General features: G+C 37.5%; 1 protein-coding gene across 14 annotated transcripts in view; it reads left to right on the top strand.

Annotated features, from left to right (window-relative positions):
- The window catches only part of CIT (citron rho-interacting serine/threonine kinase), a 70,955-nt gene that overhangs the window by 21,902 nt on the left and 32,186 nt on the right, over positions 1-16,867 (top strand). For 8 of the 14 annotated variants that reach the window (XM_086623760.1, XM_086623759.1, XM_086623758.1 and 5 more), the window contains exons 10-20: positions 1,478-1,583; positions 2,456-2,599; positions 3,954-4,073; positions 7,608-7,778; positions 8,036-8,089; positions 8,846-8,899; positions 10,077-10,217; positions 10,589-10,714; positions 13,657-13,752; positions 15,378-15,494; positions 15,934-16,043. In XM_086623760.1, coding sequence (XP_086479886.1) covers positions 1,478-1,583; positions 2,456-2,599; positions 3,954-4,073; positions 7,608-7,778; positions 8,036-8,089; positions 8,846-8,899; positions 10,077-10,217; positions 10,589-10,714; positions 13,657-13,752; positions 15,378-15,494; positions 15,934-16,043 — 1,239 coding nt within the window. Of the gene's footprint in view, positions 1-1,477; positions 1,584-2,455; positions 2,600-3,953; positions 4,074-7,607; positions 7,779-8,029; positions 8,090-8,845; positions 8,900-10,076; positions 10,218-10,588; positions 10,715-13,656; positions 13,753-15,377; positions 15,495-15,933; positions 16,044-16,867 lie in introns of all 14 variants that reach the window. The other 6 variants (XM_086623765.1, XM_086623764.1, XM_086623763.1 and 3 more) reach the window with 2 other exon arrangements.

Genomic DNA, 16,867 nt, shown 5'->3' with positions numbered 1-16,867 from the left:
AATATTTATTTTTTATTAAGTCCTGATCATATTTGTGTTGTTGACGTGCAGGATTCTTTCTTTTAAGTTTTTATATAACAGGGTTCTGAAGAAATATTAATATTTCACCTTTCACAGCAGAATTGGTGGATTCTGCTATGTTTGTTTGCTAGTATCAAAACAGTGTTTCCTAATGACTGCCTAAGTTGATGGTACAGAAGATCTGTTTTGATACAGGTATGTTGCTGCAGCATTTTCATAAAAATCCATTTGTTTCTTTTTTATGACTATCCTGCATATCTGTTTGGTTTAAGGAGTAGATTTTTCTCAGAAAATGGTGGTGATGGAATCAAACTTTCCTTGGTGTTAAGAGACTGTGCTGCTGTGTGTGGGTGTATGGCTATATGCAGAGAGCTGCTCAAAGCTCGTTTCTCTCCATGGGGATAACTGGCTGCATACCAAACTGTGGCCAGGAGAAGCAGAAAGCATCGTGTGGGCAGACTGTATGATCTTTTATTAGCACCTTCATTGTGCTTCAGTGTTTTCATCTATCAGTTAACGCTGGTTCCATCATTAGCTGCTGAAATATCTAGTTTGAATCATTTTATGCAAGGGAGAATGTGATTTTAAAAATTATGTTTTGATGTGTGTACTTAATTCTTTGGTTGCAAATTACATATTTAAGACTGCAAAGCACTAAAAATATGCTCCAGAACATTGAGTGGCTTCCTATCCTTTTCGAGAATGAATTTCAACTAACAGAAATGGTAAATTTCTGGAATGTTGAGTCCCAATTAGGCAGAAAGCTTTAGAACATGTAAATATTTTCCCCAGGGTTCTAGAGTCAAATTGTTTTGAATAGTGCAGTTAAGTTGTATTTCACGAAAAAAATTACTTACAAGTGGAACTCTGAAGTTCTGCAGTGTGACTAATCATATTGGTATTGATTGAGTTCGTAGGGATCGTACGAATCGGTTTAGGAAAGTTTCAGTTCAATTTTGATTCACAGAAGGTAACTAAGGATATTAAATTCTTCTTCCTGTGGTGCAGATTATGACATGTTTAAGTTTTTAGGGCTTTTGAACTTTGATAATTTTAAAACCTGATTAAAAATAAAGTACAAAATAAAAAGCAACTTTCTGATTTTTTTTCCAAATGGTTACGTTGACTTTATGCTTTGTTTTTGTTACACTTAAAAAATCTGTACAAGTTATGCAATAATGTTGCTGTGATTTATTGTTTTGCACTTTGATTTCAAAGTCACTGATGGAAAATATTAAGATTGTAACTAGAAGTACAGCTGGAATATTTAATAATGGTATACTGTCATCAGCTTTTATGGTATATTTGATCTGAGATGATGGCTGTTAGAGTGAGATTGCTGCACCCCTTCCTTTTATCCTGGTGTAAGTAAGTACCCAATGACTTTACCAAGGCTGCATAAATGCAGATTCTGTACCTTTTCCCATATTCACGTGCTGTTTGGCTTTGCTTTTAGATCTGTTTTTTCAAGTGTGGATTCTCCAGCCAAGGTCAGCTCCATGGAAAAGAAACTTCTCCTCAAGAGCAAAGAACTCCAAGACGCCCAGGACAAGTGTCACAAGGTATTTATTTATGCGATTGGCCATCTCCATTGCTCCAGGAATCTGCAACCACTGTATGTCCAGGGATCTGTCAGATGCTGCTGATCATCCAGACTCGTGGTGGGCAAAGTGCTTTTCCTTCAGTGAGGTGGCTTCCTGTCCAGTACAAAGGGAGATGAACTTAGGCCATGCTGTTGCTCTAGATACTTTTATCTTAACAAGAAGCGGCTCTGGATTTTAAACAGTCCTTATCTCAGCGTGACACAGATGACTGCTGCTTCCTGCAGGCCGTGCCTCTTCATCATACGCACAATTACAGCAGTACTGTTCTGAGGTTCTCTTCCTAACTCATCAGCTTCTACTTACATAACTGTTTTCACGTCACTGGTTATGGTGAACATCTTGTAACAGTTGCTGTGCTCCAATAAAGGGAACCTGGTGGCGTCTTTTAAAACTTACTGCTTGTTTGAGACTTTTAGGAGAGTTCGATTACTTTTTTTCCCTGCTCTGTTCTGGATTTGACCTTTTGCTCCTGACAAGGAGATGGGGGGAAACCATCTTCTGGTCCAGCATGGATTTGGGATAAGGTTAAAGTGACCCATCTCTGCAAGTCAGGTGAAAAATGATTGTGTCTTCTTTGCTAACTGGGGTTCGAAGAATGACTGAATACGAACAAGCAGCTTGAATGAATGGGGTGACTTAGACTTACTACTTGCCCTTAAGAAGAACTGTGCATTCCTGGAGCAGAGACAATGGTATTGGAATTTAAACACCATTTGGAGAAATATAGCTAGAAGTCTCTTGGAGACAAATCCCTTACAAACAGAGCTCTGAAAGTAGCAGTTAACAAAGCTTTTGAAGCCCCCTTTATAACCTCTTGATATTTATTGCAGATGGAGCAGGAAATGACGCGGTTGCACCGGAGAGTGTCAGAGGTGGAGGCTGTACTTAGCCAAAAGGAGGTGGAACTGAAAGCCTCTGAGACCCAGCGATCCCTCCTGGAGCAAGACCTGGCCACCTATATCACAGAATGCAGTGTGAGCCCTTACACCAGTCCTTTCAGCTCTGAGGGCCTGGTATCTGGTGGTCTTTGCCTTTCTCTTCCATCATGGTTTCAGTGGGGTTCTTGATGGAGAGAAAATGATATGTGAGAGGATATCTGTTGAATATGGAGCCATGAGTTGTTTGCAGAGGCTTGCGTGATGGTTTTATTCAAACTTCGTTTCATGGTCATGTGCTTAGAACATACAGGAGTAACTACTGTCCTGGTCTTGCCGAAACTATTTGTGATGTTTGTCCTACTGGCTGTGCTAGAACATGCTTGGGTTTGACTTCTTGCAGGTTTCTTAGCCAAAAGAGGATGGGACCTAATCAGTACCTAGACTGAAATCTTCAAGGATAAGAGGATTAGGAAGGAATGGTGTTGCCTCCATCTGTGGTATTCTGAGTTCAGACTGATCCAGTTCCACAGTGGATGGTCAGGGATGATGCTCAGACAGGTGCTGTTTTTCAGATAGAATATAAAAACGAGGCCTTAAAACCGTGTCTTCAAAGATCATTTGGCATTTTTGTGGGAGCTGGAATGTCTGTCCAGTTGTCCTGGCAAGATTCCAGTGAGGATATTTTCATTCCAGTTAATAGTCTGTGTATTTTCAGTTGGATATGATGTTCTGTTTCCTCTCTTGTACCAAGAAAAAAATCCAGATTATACCCTATTTCAGAGAATTGAAAAGCATTTCTAATGGGTTTGTTTGTTGGGAAGCATATCTTGGAACAGGGCTGAGTGATTTTCCTATACCAATGCTACTAGGTAAATAAATTAAATTCAGTTTGTATCTTTCTGCTGAAGAATAATACACAGTTGATAGGAGAACCACTGGTCTGTCAAAATTTGCAGGTAAGGTATGTGGTGAGATACAGAAGTAGCTTTTCTGTTCTCTGTAGAAGTTAAATGATGATTAAAGGATTTAACTCACTCAACAGCAACAAGAAAAATGAATAGGCTTGTTAGTAATGTGAAGTTGAAGGATTGTGTCTAGGTTGTGAATTAATAATGTTAGATAAAATATAGCTAAATGCTGTCAATAATGGATGCCTTTGTGATCTCTGTTTGATTTTTGTCTCTAAACCTGACGTGAGGAAGTAAGGATTTTAACTAAACTTTAAATATAGTAAACAGTGTTTGTAAAATGGACTGCTTCTATCCAGATAGAAGCACCACTGGCCATGAATTTCTTTAGGGTTCCATCATTGGTGCCTCGTTTTTTGTTTTTTGGTTTTTTTTTTTGATGCCTCACTGCAGTCAAGGAGGCGTTTGTATAGCTAAAGATCTTTATTATACAGCCATCTGAAAAACCAAAGACTATGTATTGAACATTTTGCTTTCTGCAGAGCTTAAAGCGAAGCCTGGAGCAGGCACGGATGGAGGTGTCTCAGGAAGATGATAAGGCACTACAGCTACTTCATGATATCAGAGAGCAAAGCCGAAAACTGCAAGAGATCAAAGAACAGGTATACCTGCTTCTTCGGGGAGCAGAGTGGCTATCTACAGATCAGCATTCTTGGCATATTCTAGCTCTGTTGCCAGGATTATGTTTTATGTTGATAGGCTGTGATGACTCCCAATCTGTGTGTTTTCACATGCTTTCTGAAACAAAATGGGAGGCAACAAAATTATGCTTTTGCATGTATTGCAAGTAAGCACAAGCTCCACACTTCAAGTTTTTCTTTTCCTAGTCCTCAAAGTACTTTGTCTGTAAAACCAGCTTAGGAGAAAGTTGCAATGCTTTAGTAATACACTGCATTAGAAATGAACTTTCCCTTTTAAATAGTCAAGCTATACATATTCCACAAGTTCATGAATCTTCTTCACCTGGGAGACAACTGAGCTACCCTTAATTTTGTGTTTTTTTTTTTTTTTGCCTTCTTTCTTATCTGGCCATTTAAAATGCGTAGTAGTCTTTCAAAATAGAATCCGTGTTGCCTAACTGTTCTTTTCCTACTTTAATCTATTTGCAAAGTAGATGTTCATAATTTTTTTCCACCAGAAGAGTGTTGAAAATTCATTAATCTATACGTTGTTGATAAGGATATAATCAACAACAATAACAACAATCTATAAGTTGTTCATAAGGAAAAAAAGTCACCATATTTTCATTTAATTTTGACAAACGTGGACACTTTTAGGATTTAAAATGGTCTACAAGACAGAACCGATTCACTTTTATGATTTAATAGCAACATATTGTATTGAGAAGAAGAAATTTGCTGTGGTGTTGAAACAATTCTTTGCAATTATCTGTTGTTTTTCATCTTCAAAGCACTTTAAAAACTGACCAATTTCATAGTGTTTGTGACAAGAAAGCCCAGAAACCTTGGTAATAATTCTCCAGACATGAGCAGCTCTTATGTAAAAAGTAATGAAATGCAGCAACGACCCTCTGGATGTAGCAGGCCTCTATAGACTTCTACAGCCTTCTTATGGATGGTTGTTTTTTGTAATACAAGGGATCTAAAGCTCGTTGCTGTCTTCTGGTGCTTTGTTAGCAAAGTTGCTTTAAATATTGAAATGTGGAACGTTTCGGTGATGATAAGTATCAATAGATTCTTGGGCAGTACAGACGCGTGTGACTGGAAAAATAACGCAAATAATTTTTAATCAAATATTTTGTCCCAGAATCTTTTAATTTGGCTTATAAAGATTCACGATGACATAAAAATGCTGTTTAGGTCAACAAATGAAACTGTAATATCCTGCAGACTTTCATATTTGGGGCGATCTTCTCAGCTGTCTGAAACCCATGTGCAAGAACACGGCAACAGAATATGCAGAGATGCTTTTGCTGACTCATACCAGCAGGTGGATCTTAGCCATTAAAGACTTGGATCATTATTTTTAAGTAAGAGGGAACTGGGAGGTGAGATGGAAGAGTCCCTTAGAGTTTTGCTGTTGAAAACCTGGAGCTTGACAGAGAACAAGTAAAATGAATAGTAAATTGGAATCTTCAAAAAACAATAATTAGGCATTTGGTATTTTCAGGGCAAGTCTGTAGGTTCAACTTAACCCCAGGTACTTGAATAGAAGAGTGTAGTGGGTTTGGGATTTTTTTTGGGAGGTGCGTGTATATTTGTTTTTTGTTTGGCTTCGTTTTGTTTTAATTAAGTGTGTGTTCTGGTTGTTACTTGATGAAGACGCATATGAATGGATGAACTTGCAACAAATGGGAATTGGTATTTTTTAAAAGGCCCACTCATTTGTATGCAGCTACCCTGATGTGATTTGCTTTGGATATATGCCCTGAGCTTTGCCTGTCCATTATTGTGTGCTTAACTGCATCTTGATAGTTCTGAAACTATGACCAATCCTATGCAAGAGGTATTGTTCTGTGTCGCCTTGGGGGATGTGGCCTGTTCCTCTTGACCTGACTGTGAGATGTATTCAAAGATAGTCTTGCAAATGTCAAGAAAGAAGAAAAACTGAAATATTACTAATTATCTCTTTTCCTTCTTTTCTCCTTCCCTATTCTCCTCCCTTCCCAAACACTCGTTTTCACAGTGGCAACCTGTGATTCCTTGGCAAGTGTTTGCTGATATAAAAGTCGAACATTTTAGGAAGTCTTAACAAAACATGATTTCTAAGCAGAGCATGTATTCCTTTAAACCATTCTGCCTTTCTTATTCACAGACGTGTTTGTATGAAACGAATGTTTTGAGTTAATATATGCTCACTTGTTATAAAAAGCTCTAATTGTTTCCAGCAAGAAAATAAGGTCATCCATAGGTAGTCTAAGTGGAAGGAGGAGGTCCCCCGTCTGCCATACAAACTGGAGAACCAGTTTGGGTATTACAAACCAAAGAGCTGTTGCTCCCCATAATAATGGATAGTAGAGCAATGTGTTAAAGGCCCAGCTGCTTTAAAGGTCTGTATAAGCTCTCCGTGTTGCTGGAGAATCACAGGCTGACATTATGGTCAGTGTTCATGCAATCACTTCTCTTGCTAAAGAGAGCTGGCTGTCTGGAAGGAGGGATGACAAACCTGATTTTGTCATGAGACAGTTACTCTTTTGAATATGGGGGTAGTAAGGCGTATTGTAAGATATTAAAATGGAAAGAAAGATGGACTCCCCCACTGTCAATCCTTCACAATCTTTTTTCCTAGCTTTTGATGTGCATGTTTTCTACTTGTTCTCAGCTTCATAAATTATACTTTAGTTTTAAGGGTTTTTTTATTTTTTTAGAGTAATTTTATAAAATGCATAGTTACAGGACTTAGTAAGTGCTAAATAAAAGTAACTAAGTTCTTTTTTTTCCAGTGAAGATACAAGAAGCAATCTCATGAGCTAGTCTTAGTTTGAGTCCCCAGTCTTATTGAGATAGTCAATTCAAATGTTCTTTTCTTCTCCCACCTTCCCCATCACATGCCCTATCTTGTAGTGTCCTGCATGGGGAATGTGTATTTCTGCCTATATAGGCAAATACCTTCTCTGGGCAATGTGATTTTAAGACAGTTTTTTAAGTTAATATTTGATTTTAGGTTGTCTCCCATACAGAACAATATGATCCTTTTTAACTCTCTCAAGAGAAAATAACTGACTGCTAGAAGCTACAGCATGCTGCCCCTCTGCTTCTCCTTCTTTCCTTTTACCCATGCTGTGCAGATCTGTGGTAGTTGTCATGTTATCAGCCTGAGAAAATGTGTCTTGAGGGAGCATCTGGACATTTAGTAGAGACATCAACTCAAAGGCGTATTTCTGTTTCAGAAATTAGAAATGTAAGTAATTTTTATCATTTGTATGTAGGTGTATTTGTGTGTTTCTTTGGTGAAGCCACACTCAGAAAGTCAATGTTTTGACTTTTATGAGGTATTGACATGAAAATGGTAAAAGTCAAACCAGAACACCATGGATATGTTATTGCATTTAGCTCTACACGTTCTCAAACACGCCTCTTGCCTGCAGTCAGTATTCTGGGATCTGCTGCTCCAAGTGTTTCCCCTGCAGCCTCTCAAATGTAATACCTCTTCCTTCCCTTCCACCACAACTACAGGAATATCAAGCTCAAGTAGAAGAAATGAGGTTGATGATGAATCAATTAGAAGAGGATCTTATTTCAGCTCGCAGGCGTAGTGATCTTTATGAATCGGAGCTGAGAGAGTCCCGACTGGCAGCTGAAGAATTCAAACGTAAAGCTACTGAATGTCACAACAAATTGCAAAAGGTAGTTTAGAGGGGGCTGACGTTTGCTGGAATTTCTTGTGCTGTTTTACACACACACGAGCTGTGTGCGTGTCCTCTAAAGATTAGTGTGTTTTATACAACTCACACAAAATGTCTTTCAATTGTACACTCAAAAGAATGTAATTTATACTTTGTGTAACTGCTTGTGTTCAAATTGCACGAGATGATGACTGGAGAGAAGACCAATGTACTACACCTTTTTCTGAGACTTTTATATATTTTATATTTAAGTTACAGGTTAAAGATCAAGGCAAAAATGAAGCAGGAGAGTTGTATTGCAAATTGGAGAAGGTATGGTATTCCAATGTCCTGGAGTTTGCTTCCATATTATGCACTGAAACCAAGAGTGTCTTTGGCTAGTCAATAACATGCACAGCCTCACACCTCTCCCTATTTTATTTTATTCTATTTTTCTTTATTTTATATTGTATTTTATTTTATATTGTATTTTATTTTATATTGTATTTTATTTTATATTGTATTTTATTTTATATTGTATTTTATTTTATATTGTATTTTATTTTATATTGTATTTTATTTTATATTGTATTTTATTTTATATTGTATTTTATTTTATATTGTATTTTATTTTATATTGTATTTATTTCTTTTTAAACCTTTTTCTTGATGTGATTCCCTGTTCTTTCTGATTTGATACAAAGCTGTGTCTGGATATCTTGTTCTTAATGGGCCGTGTTCAGAAGCTGGGCAAAGACAATTGATTACGTGTGTAATCTGAGTTTGAAGTGAGATTAGTGATACGTAACGGTTTTCTTTGTGAATGAAGAATAGCAAATTAAAAATGAAACCAGTTCTGAGTATTGTCAAACTGCACAATCTACTCGGTGACCAAAATATGAAATCAACCAGAAGTTGGTAAAATGGGAGTAGATTTGCCAAGGAACATTTTGGCGTGTTGGCATTTAGGGGGAGAAACAAGGATTTTTGGGAAGCGTGTTAAAATAAATATGGTATCGTGAGTAGAGAGCGTTTTTTCCTTTTTGGTTTTACAACACACTTTCCCCCTATCTTTTTATTTAACTGTAGATCAATACAGAGCAGCAGGCCAAAATCCAGGAGCTGCAGGAAAAGCTGACAAAGGTAATGTCTGGGTGGTGAAAGGGAATTTTCCACGAGATTTTCCAGCAAAACCTTAATGAAGAGGAGAGATGCACTTTGTTTTATCCTCAAAAATAGAATTAGTCATAGCACGGAGGATGCTAAGGAAAAAGGGGTGGGAACTAGTATCTGAAGTCATTGGTGTTCCCAATATGCTTTCGGCTCTTGTGAGACATGTCAACAATGTTTATTTTTACAAATGAAGCTGAGTCAGAACTGGAGTAGTGTAGAGAAATTCTAATTTAAAAGGCCAGTCTGAGTGTGCCGTATGCAATGCATGCGTCCCTTGCTTCTGAAGGCAGGGTTCAGATGGTTTTAGCTCACTAGTAAAATACGTGTTGGACTTGGTTTGGTCTCCCAGTATGCTCTGTTTTAATTGCAAAATCACTTTCCAGTTTGGTTATTAACAGTAAAAATGTTGAATGATGAGGGTTCACAACAGAATTGAAATACCTTAGCAAGGAAAGCTGCAGGAAGTACGTAATAGCCAATGTTGGCAGTTGTGGTATGTCTGTCACTTAAGACTGTAAGAGCAGTAGGGGAACTTCTCTTCTTGGGCTCGTTTAGCAGAAAAGAAAGGGGTTGTCACAATAATCCACTGAGAGAGCTTTTCAAACTCGGCACCTGCTGACACTGGACTTTTTCAAAGGTTAGTGATCTAGAATATGAATAGGAGGCCAAAATTATGTAGAAGTAGTACTTCTAATATTTCAGAACAGTCATTTTTTGGATCCCCCCTCCCCTTTTCTCCTTTCATTAATCTTAAGGAACTATCTATAGGCCAACATGTTATTCTCCTAGTATTTTACTAAGAATGTTTTGTGAGCTCTTTCCAAGAACTTGAGGGTAGGCTTTACTTTCAGTACACAGAAATGATTAGAAACTTTCAGTACATCAAAACAAACATGTAGATCTCCTGGATTTTCTGGATTTTTTTTTTTTGTAAAACAGAAAAGAATTATGTAACAGAAATTAGAATTTGGGTTCCTGCACATGTTTGTAGGTTATCTTAATTTTAGACTATTAGACCAAATTTCTGTAGAAATTTTATTCAGAATGTTGACTGTCTCGAGGTTACGAACTTTTCACATACCAAGTTTTTTTGTGTGTGTGCATTTTTCCTATAATGCCTTTTTTTTTTTCCCCTTTGGACCTTTAGGCTGTGAAAGCTAGCTCAGAGGCAACTGAACTTCTTCAGAATATCCGTCAAGCAAAGGAGAGAGCTGAGAAGGAGTTAGAGAAACTGCAGAATCGGGAAGATTCTAATGAAAGCATGAAGAAGAAATTGCTTGAAGCGGAGGTGAGTGGAGAATGTTTATCTAGAGTAAATTAGTTATTGGGATGTGTCTTAGTTTAGGAACCCTCATCTGGATGACTGAGCAGCTGGCATTCCTGTAGTAACTATTCACCGGAAAGTGATGCTAGACATTAATCCATCTTTAATTAAAGAGCATATATTTCTTTGAAGAAAACTGAGAGGCTTTTTCTTTTCAGTGAGGAGTCAATAAGGACATGTGGTTATCTTAAGAGATTTGGGGCATGATGAGGATTTCAAATATAAGAGACAACTATATATTGACTGCTTCAACTGACTTTTTCTAGAAACTACTTATTGCTTTGTGATAATGCAGAGTTGGTTAGCCTAAATGCCAGTTAATAATCGCCCTACAGGAACGGCGCCATTCTCTGGAGAATCAAGTGAAGAGATTAGAGACTGTGGAACGAAGAGAAAACCGTCTAAAGGAAGATATTCAAACTAAATCTCAACAGATTCAACAGATGGCAGAAAAAATTCTGGTGAGCAGAAGTGAAAATGAAAGATAAAGGGTAAGAGTTTGTAAGAAAGGGGTAGGAAAGGAACGGAAGACATAGAATTGCATTGAATAAGGTGGAAATTGTTGAATAAAGGGATTTGTTTCTTGTATCAGTCATACTGGAGAAAGTTGAAGTGCTCAAATTCTGTTTGCACCTTTGGTTACAAACTTACTCCTGTACCTTTAGTCTTAACACTACTTTAAAATTCTAGTTCTGTCAGTGGGAGCACTTTTAAGTCAGCTTAGTAATATTTAAATTTATTAGCTAATGATTGTTTCAGAAGTAAAACGTTCCCTGTACAGGATACTGCAACAATAAAAACATTGATATCTAGCTTTTAAAATAAATTGTAAGGGAATTCAGAGGTCAGATCTACTTGAAATGCTCACATTTTGAAGCAGAGAGAAATTAGTCATCTAAACTGTTCGTCTCCAAAGATAATATTTGTCAGGAATCCATTTTCACCCACATACCTTCTCTGATGGCAATTTCTTGTTTCTCTCTATGTTAAACTATTAAATCTTTAGAGCGAATGGTACGTCAGTCTACAGTGAACCAAGCAGAGGGTGTTTCTAATACTTTTACTTCCCTGGGACAGGAAGTATAATTTTATAGTGGAATAATTAAATTAATTTTGCATTTCTTATGAATTCTCTTTCTATGTTGCCAATATGATAAGGAAAAAAAGATTAATTTTTATTGATAGCAATCTTGATCATAGACACACCTGAGGAGGCCAAATGGAAATGTATGGATAACCATATTTAGAGTCAACAGATGTCCTGTACATGTTCTGGGCAATAGCTGCATAAGTAAACTGCAGCATCAGAACGCCTGAGCGCTCTCAAGAAAAGGCAGAATCAGTTCTTTAGCAGTGCTGTTTCGTTCAAATTGTTTTGATAACATGAGTGCATGGTAAGTGGGAGACTATGGTTTTGCTGGGCACAGAGCCAACTTCATGTTTAGAAATAGTGTAAAACTTCAAATTGTTTCATAAGCCTCTTGTGTATGTTTGGGGATTGTTCCTTGGTTTTGATGATGTCCTCCATGGAGGAAAAACTGGAAGGGAATGCAGAAATATCAACTAATTTTTTTATGCCATGGGATGTGTTTAGCTCTTCTTATAGGTAGTTTCCATGGAGTTCTGACAGAACGCTAGAGACACACAAAAGTATTTTATAAAAAAATCAAACAAACGTTGAAGAAATAAACCTACAGAGTCTTTCCTAGTCCCTTGCAGCTCTGATCTGGGAGCACAGGGTAATAGTTTTCTTTTTTCTCCACTTCTACTCGTAAGTTGATTTCTTCAAACACTTTTGACTTTTCCTGGTATAGAAAGTTAGGAAGGGAGGTGAAGATACAGAACTGCATAGAGTAAGGCGGAAATTGTTGAATAAAGGCATTGATTTCATGCACACTCATCTAGCAGTACCTGAGAAGTACCTGCTGATCTGCCTTTAGAGAGTTGAATGAGAAGTAAGGAACAAGTTAGAGAAGATACTTATTACTGCTTGAAAGCACAGATCATTACTATGATGCTACTAACAAAGTTAGTGCTACATAGAGAATAGTGAGAACTGGAATGGGGTAAGAGATTACCTTGTTAAGCCCACACTGGCTGTTAAGTGCCACTGCAGAAACTGGTGAAGCTTCTGCTACAGTATGAGCAGTCTGATGCTGGTAGCTTTGAAGCTGCTGCTGATCTGGTTGTCTGATTCTCTGCCAGGACCTGAAACGTGTGGGCTTCTGGGGGAGGTGAGTTGTCCCTCTTGTTGCTGGGAGACATATTTCAATTGCAAAAAGCAGCAATCTCCATTCCTTGCAGAAGTGTCGGGTACTAGGCACTGTAGATGACCTACTTTTGGTGAACCTCCTCTTTGATTCTCGCTTCTGGAAAAAGAGGCCTATTGCAATTACTGGAGCAAAAAAGTCTCCGTATGTTTCCAAGATGAGGAAGATCAGAAAAGAGAATATAAAAAGAGCTAAGGTAGAAATATCAGGAAATTTGCCTGTGCTATGCAGTAATCAAGGCACAGGAGTCCTGGATGCATCCCAAACCCTGAACTTGTCTATGCAAGAGTCAACCCAGTGATAGTGAATGACAGACCTGGATCTGCCTCTTGTTCTAAGGAAATAGTTGGAATGGCAAATATGACAACAAATGGGTGTTGTCATATTTGTCAATTTTTAAGCTCAACTCTTGCGAGGTGTCCTGTCGAAAGGTGATTATAGATATATCCTGAATAATATAGTCAGACAGCAGAAATAGCCAACTTCTGAGATACAAAATTGTTTAAGTCCTTACTGTGCATGGCTCAAACTATCTGATGTGAAGTAAAGAGGTTAAAAATGTTCTGGTATGTTCTACCATATATATTGCATCCTGCACTTTTCATTTTCCAAGCAATTTATAAATAGTTATTCTGACAACGTTCATCTGAGGAATATAGCAAAGCAAATACTATTCCCATTCCATGAATGTAGAATGAAAAGCAAAGACAGCAGTGCCCCATTATTGAGTTCTTCCGTGAGAAAACAAGTGAGACACCTGGTTAAAAAAAATAGATCTTATCTTCCTGTGTTGCCACAGCAGCTGTAAAGTGTTTATGTTTTCACAAAACATCTGTGGCCCATCTTTGGGAATATTTTACCAGGAAATGTTGATTCTTACCGTGGAAGTAGAAATCTTTGTCTTTAGCAGGATATCTGCTCTGCAGCAGATGGGTCAGCAGCAATATGCAAAGCCTAAAGCTGATGATGTGCAGCTCTCATACTGGTTGTTCACTATGACAGCCCTGGTCTTTGGATTTTTATAGTGTGAAGCCTTAAAAAAGAAAGAATGAATGTTTGATACCTGTGTAACACACACACACACAGCACCTCCTCTTTCTTTATGACTGAATGTGATTCTCTGCTGCTTTCAGGAGCTGGAAGAAAAGCATCGTGAGGCTCAGATCGCAGCACAACATCTGGAGTTGCAGCTGAAACAGAAGGAACAATTCTATGAGGAAAAACTCAAAGTAAAAATATCTGAACATCTTCCTACAAGCTTTTTTGGATAGAATCAGTTCAGGGAAAAACAGTTGTCTTTAGGCTCTGATTGCTTTGTTTTATGAGTTGCTTTTGAAGTCGGAACAATAGGAAGGCAGTTGTTGGTTATAATTTGCCTATTGCTGACTAAATAATACTTAATGCAATTGAATCTCACATCCTGAAAAAGTTTTCAGTTCCTACTGATGATTTTCTAGGAGAAATCACACAGCCTACCTGCAAGTTTTAAATTCAGCAAATACTAAAGCATGACTGAAATTCCACCTTCTTGGAGCTGTAACATCTGCCAAGAAGCCACAGAAACCGCCCACTTTGTTTTTGTCTTTTCCAGGGTAGCACAAGACTTTAACAAACAGTTAGAAATAGAATCATAGGCACCATCTAAAATTAGGAAAAACAATTTGGGAAATAGGAGTATGTTCACTGGCTAAGTAAGCATTTTTCTACAGAACCTGCAGTATGTCAGCCAGTAAATGCATTTTGTGAGAGTTTGTTTCTACTACGCATCATCTGTTTTCACCAATCTTTATCTAGTACGTTTACCTAGGATTTTAATTCTAAATCTCAGTTTCAGTGTGAGAGGATGTCGTATTTAAGAGGAGAGAAGGAATTTATATGAAGGAAATCTAAAGGGAAAAAAGAGAAGTAAGAAAGTTTCCTGGCAGACCCCAGAGCATGTGGTAATCAGTAATGAGGGCAGAGTAAGGAGAAGTGGTGACATCAAAGCTGGAAAAGAGAATAGGGATTGGAAAAAGAAATAAAAAAAAAAAAAAAAGAAAGCCAGTGTGTTACAGGGACATATGATATAGAGTTTAGTACGAGGAATTGGGAAGCCAGGTGAAAGAGGCTCGGAGGGATGACAGAGGTCATGGGATGTTTGTAACTGTACAGTAAAAAATATCCTGTGGTCTACAGACTTTGTGCCTTTGCAAACTTGTCTTTGAAGGAAATGACCTTCAGTTTAACAACTTATTTAAAGCTCTGGACATGCATTCATAAGTACATAACATGCATTTTTTTTTTTTTTTAAAGTAACAATTAGTTACTTCAGTCCTGTTCCTAATGACAGGTGTTTGTGCCACAAAAAGAAGTCTTTTACTTAGCTGTTACATTTAATGTCTCTGACTTGAAGAATTCGTGGAGTCTCAGTTGCCTTCTTATGCAGGTCTATGGAACTTAGACATTACTTCTGAGCCATATTGTTAGGACTGTCAAAGGATTTGCACTTCCTTACTTCTTCTAATATACAGATTCGAGTATAGAGTTTTTCTGTTTTCTGTTGCATTAGTCTGGAATATTTCTTGAACTCAGCTTATATGACTTAAAATAATAATTTAAAAAATCTATGGTATCTCCCATGTATTCATAAAATTTCATCATTAGATTCAATCTTCAGAGATAACTGAGGAAGTGCTCTTTTTTGAAGTTTACTCTTCCATAGTTTTCATGGAATTGCATCCTGAGTTTAATTTTGCTTCAGATAGGATCAATTGCTTAAAAAAGAATATTCTCTCTTTCTTGATGATTTTCTTTCTGCTTACCCTTTGCCTAGTGAAACAGATATAATTTAGACAAAAGAAATGTCTTAATTTAGGTGTTGGAAAATCAGATGAAGAAAGATCTTGCAGATAAGGAAGCACTTGAGAATATGCTTAGAAGACATGAAGAAGAAGCACGTGAGAAATGCAAAGTCCTGGCTGAACAGAAGGCGGTATGTATAGTTGAACTGGAAATCAAAGCATTTTAAGAGTCGCTTTCTGAGACTCTGATTTCAAGCAAGATAGTCTTGTTTGAGGTTTTGTAGTGCTGCTGAGCTGTCGTGAAGGAAATCCACTCAAGTCTTTTAAAATTAGTATTAATGTGTTTTAATTCAAGGTGTCTTCAAGAATATTTCCTCAGAAGTAGCCATGTAGCTTGCTGTACCCATCGTTTGTGCATTGGTAGTATAATGGTTGGTTTCTCTAATATTGAAGCAGTAGAAAGCAGTTGTAAATAGCTCCAGTTAATTGCATCTGTGATGCTCTTATGGCCATTTGATCGGTTTTCTTTTACTTCTTGTTGTTTCTGGAAAAAGTTCAGACTTTTTTTTGTACATTGTTTTTATAATCACTTCTGTTGTGCAGTCTCAAAGGCATGTTGCTCTATTTCAGATGATCAATGCCATGGATTCGAAGATTAGGTCACTGGAGCAGAGAATAGTGGAATTATCTGAGGCCAATAAACTGGCAGCAAATAGCAGCCTTTTTACCCAGAGGAACATGTAAGTATAGCAACTGCTATCGTACTGGTCACTACTGAACAGTTCTCAATAAGATCTGTTCTCTTAATGTAAAAATAGTTCTTTTTTTCAGGCCTGCTGTGCTCTCTGCTTGTTTTTCAGTGATGCAAAAACACGCTTGTTCTTCAAATAGTTGTGGTTCACTTTGTGTTTTGTGTTTCCTCAAACATGACTAGGAAAATTGATTTGTATTACAGTGTTTGCTTTGGAGCCTTTCCTCAGACTGGTGCTTTGTGAAGGTTTACCAGACATGTTAAATGAATACTAATAATTTTAACGTCTAAAATAGCTCTGGAGAAGCATATATTCCTTTTTGGAACATACATATTGCTAATGGATTTATATTTTCCGTGGTTCCTGTGACAGTTACATGGTGTTGAAGTAGAAAACATTAAACACCTTTCTTTCACAAACATTCCATCCTGCCCTGATGGGTGAGAAGACAAGTAAGAAAAATAGATTATTTTTTTTTTAAGCCAGGAGTTTTTCTGCATGTTTTTGAATTGCCAATTGCAAGGGTGAGATATTTTGTTACTGAAAAGGGCAGAAGTAATGTGAAGTAGGAGATACCCCAGCTTCAGCAATTCATTTTGGTTTTTTCCTAACCCAAATGGCACTTGCATATATCTCTATTGCCTTCTTGGCTTCTGCCTCTCTTTAATTCTCATCAATGACCTACTAGTCAGTTCAGTGGGCCAAGATCTAACATCATCTTGAGTCACTGTGCAATCAGCAATTGTACTCATGGTGAATTCTTATTTATTTAACACAGAGGAAATCTTCTGCGTCACATCTTTTTGTCTACC

Source organism: Tauraco erythrolophus, chromosome 19 (assembly GCF_009769465.1).
Source record: "Tauraco erythrolophus isolate bTauEry1 chromosome 19, bTauEry1.pri, whole genome shotgun sequence".
NCBI classification, from domain to species: domain Eukaryota; kingdom Metazoa; phylum Chordata; class Aves; order Musophagiformes; family Musophagidae; genus Tauraco; species Tauraco erythrolophus.
Note: the sequence above shows the minus strand (reverse complement) of the source record. Positions and strands in the feature narration are given on the sequence as shown.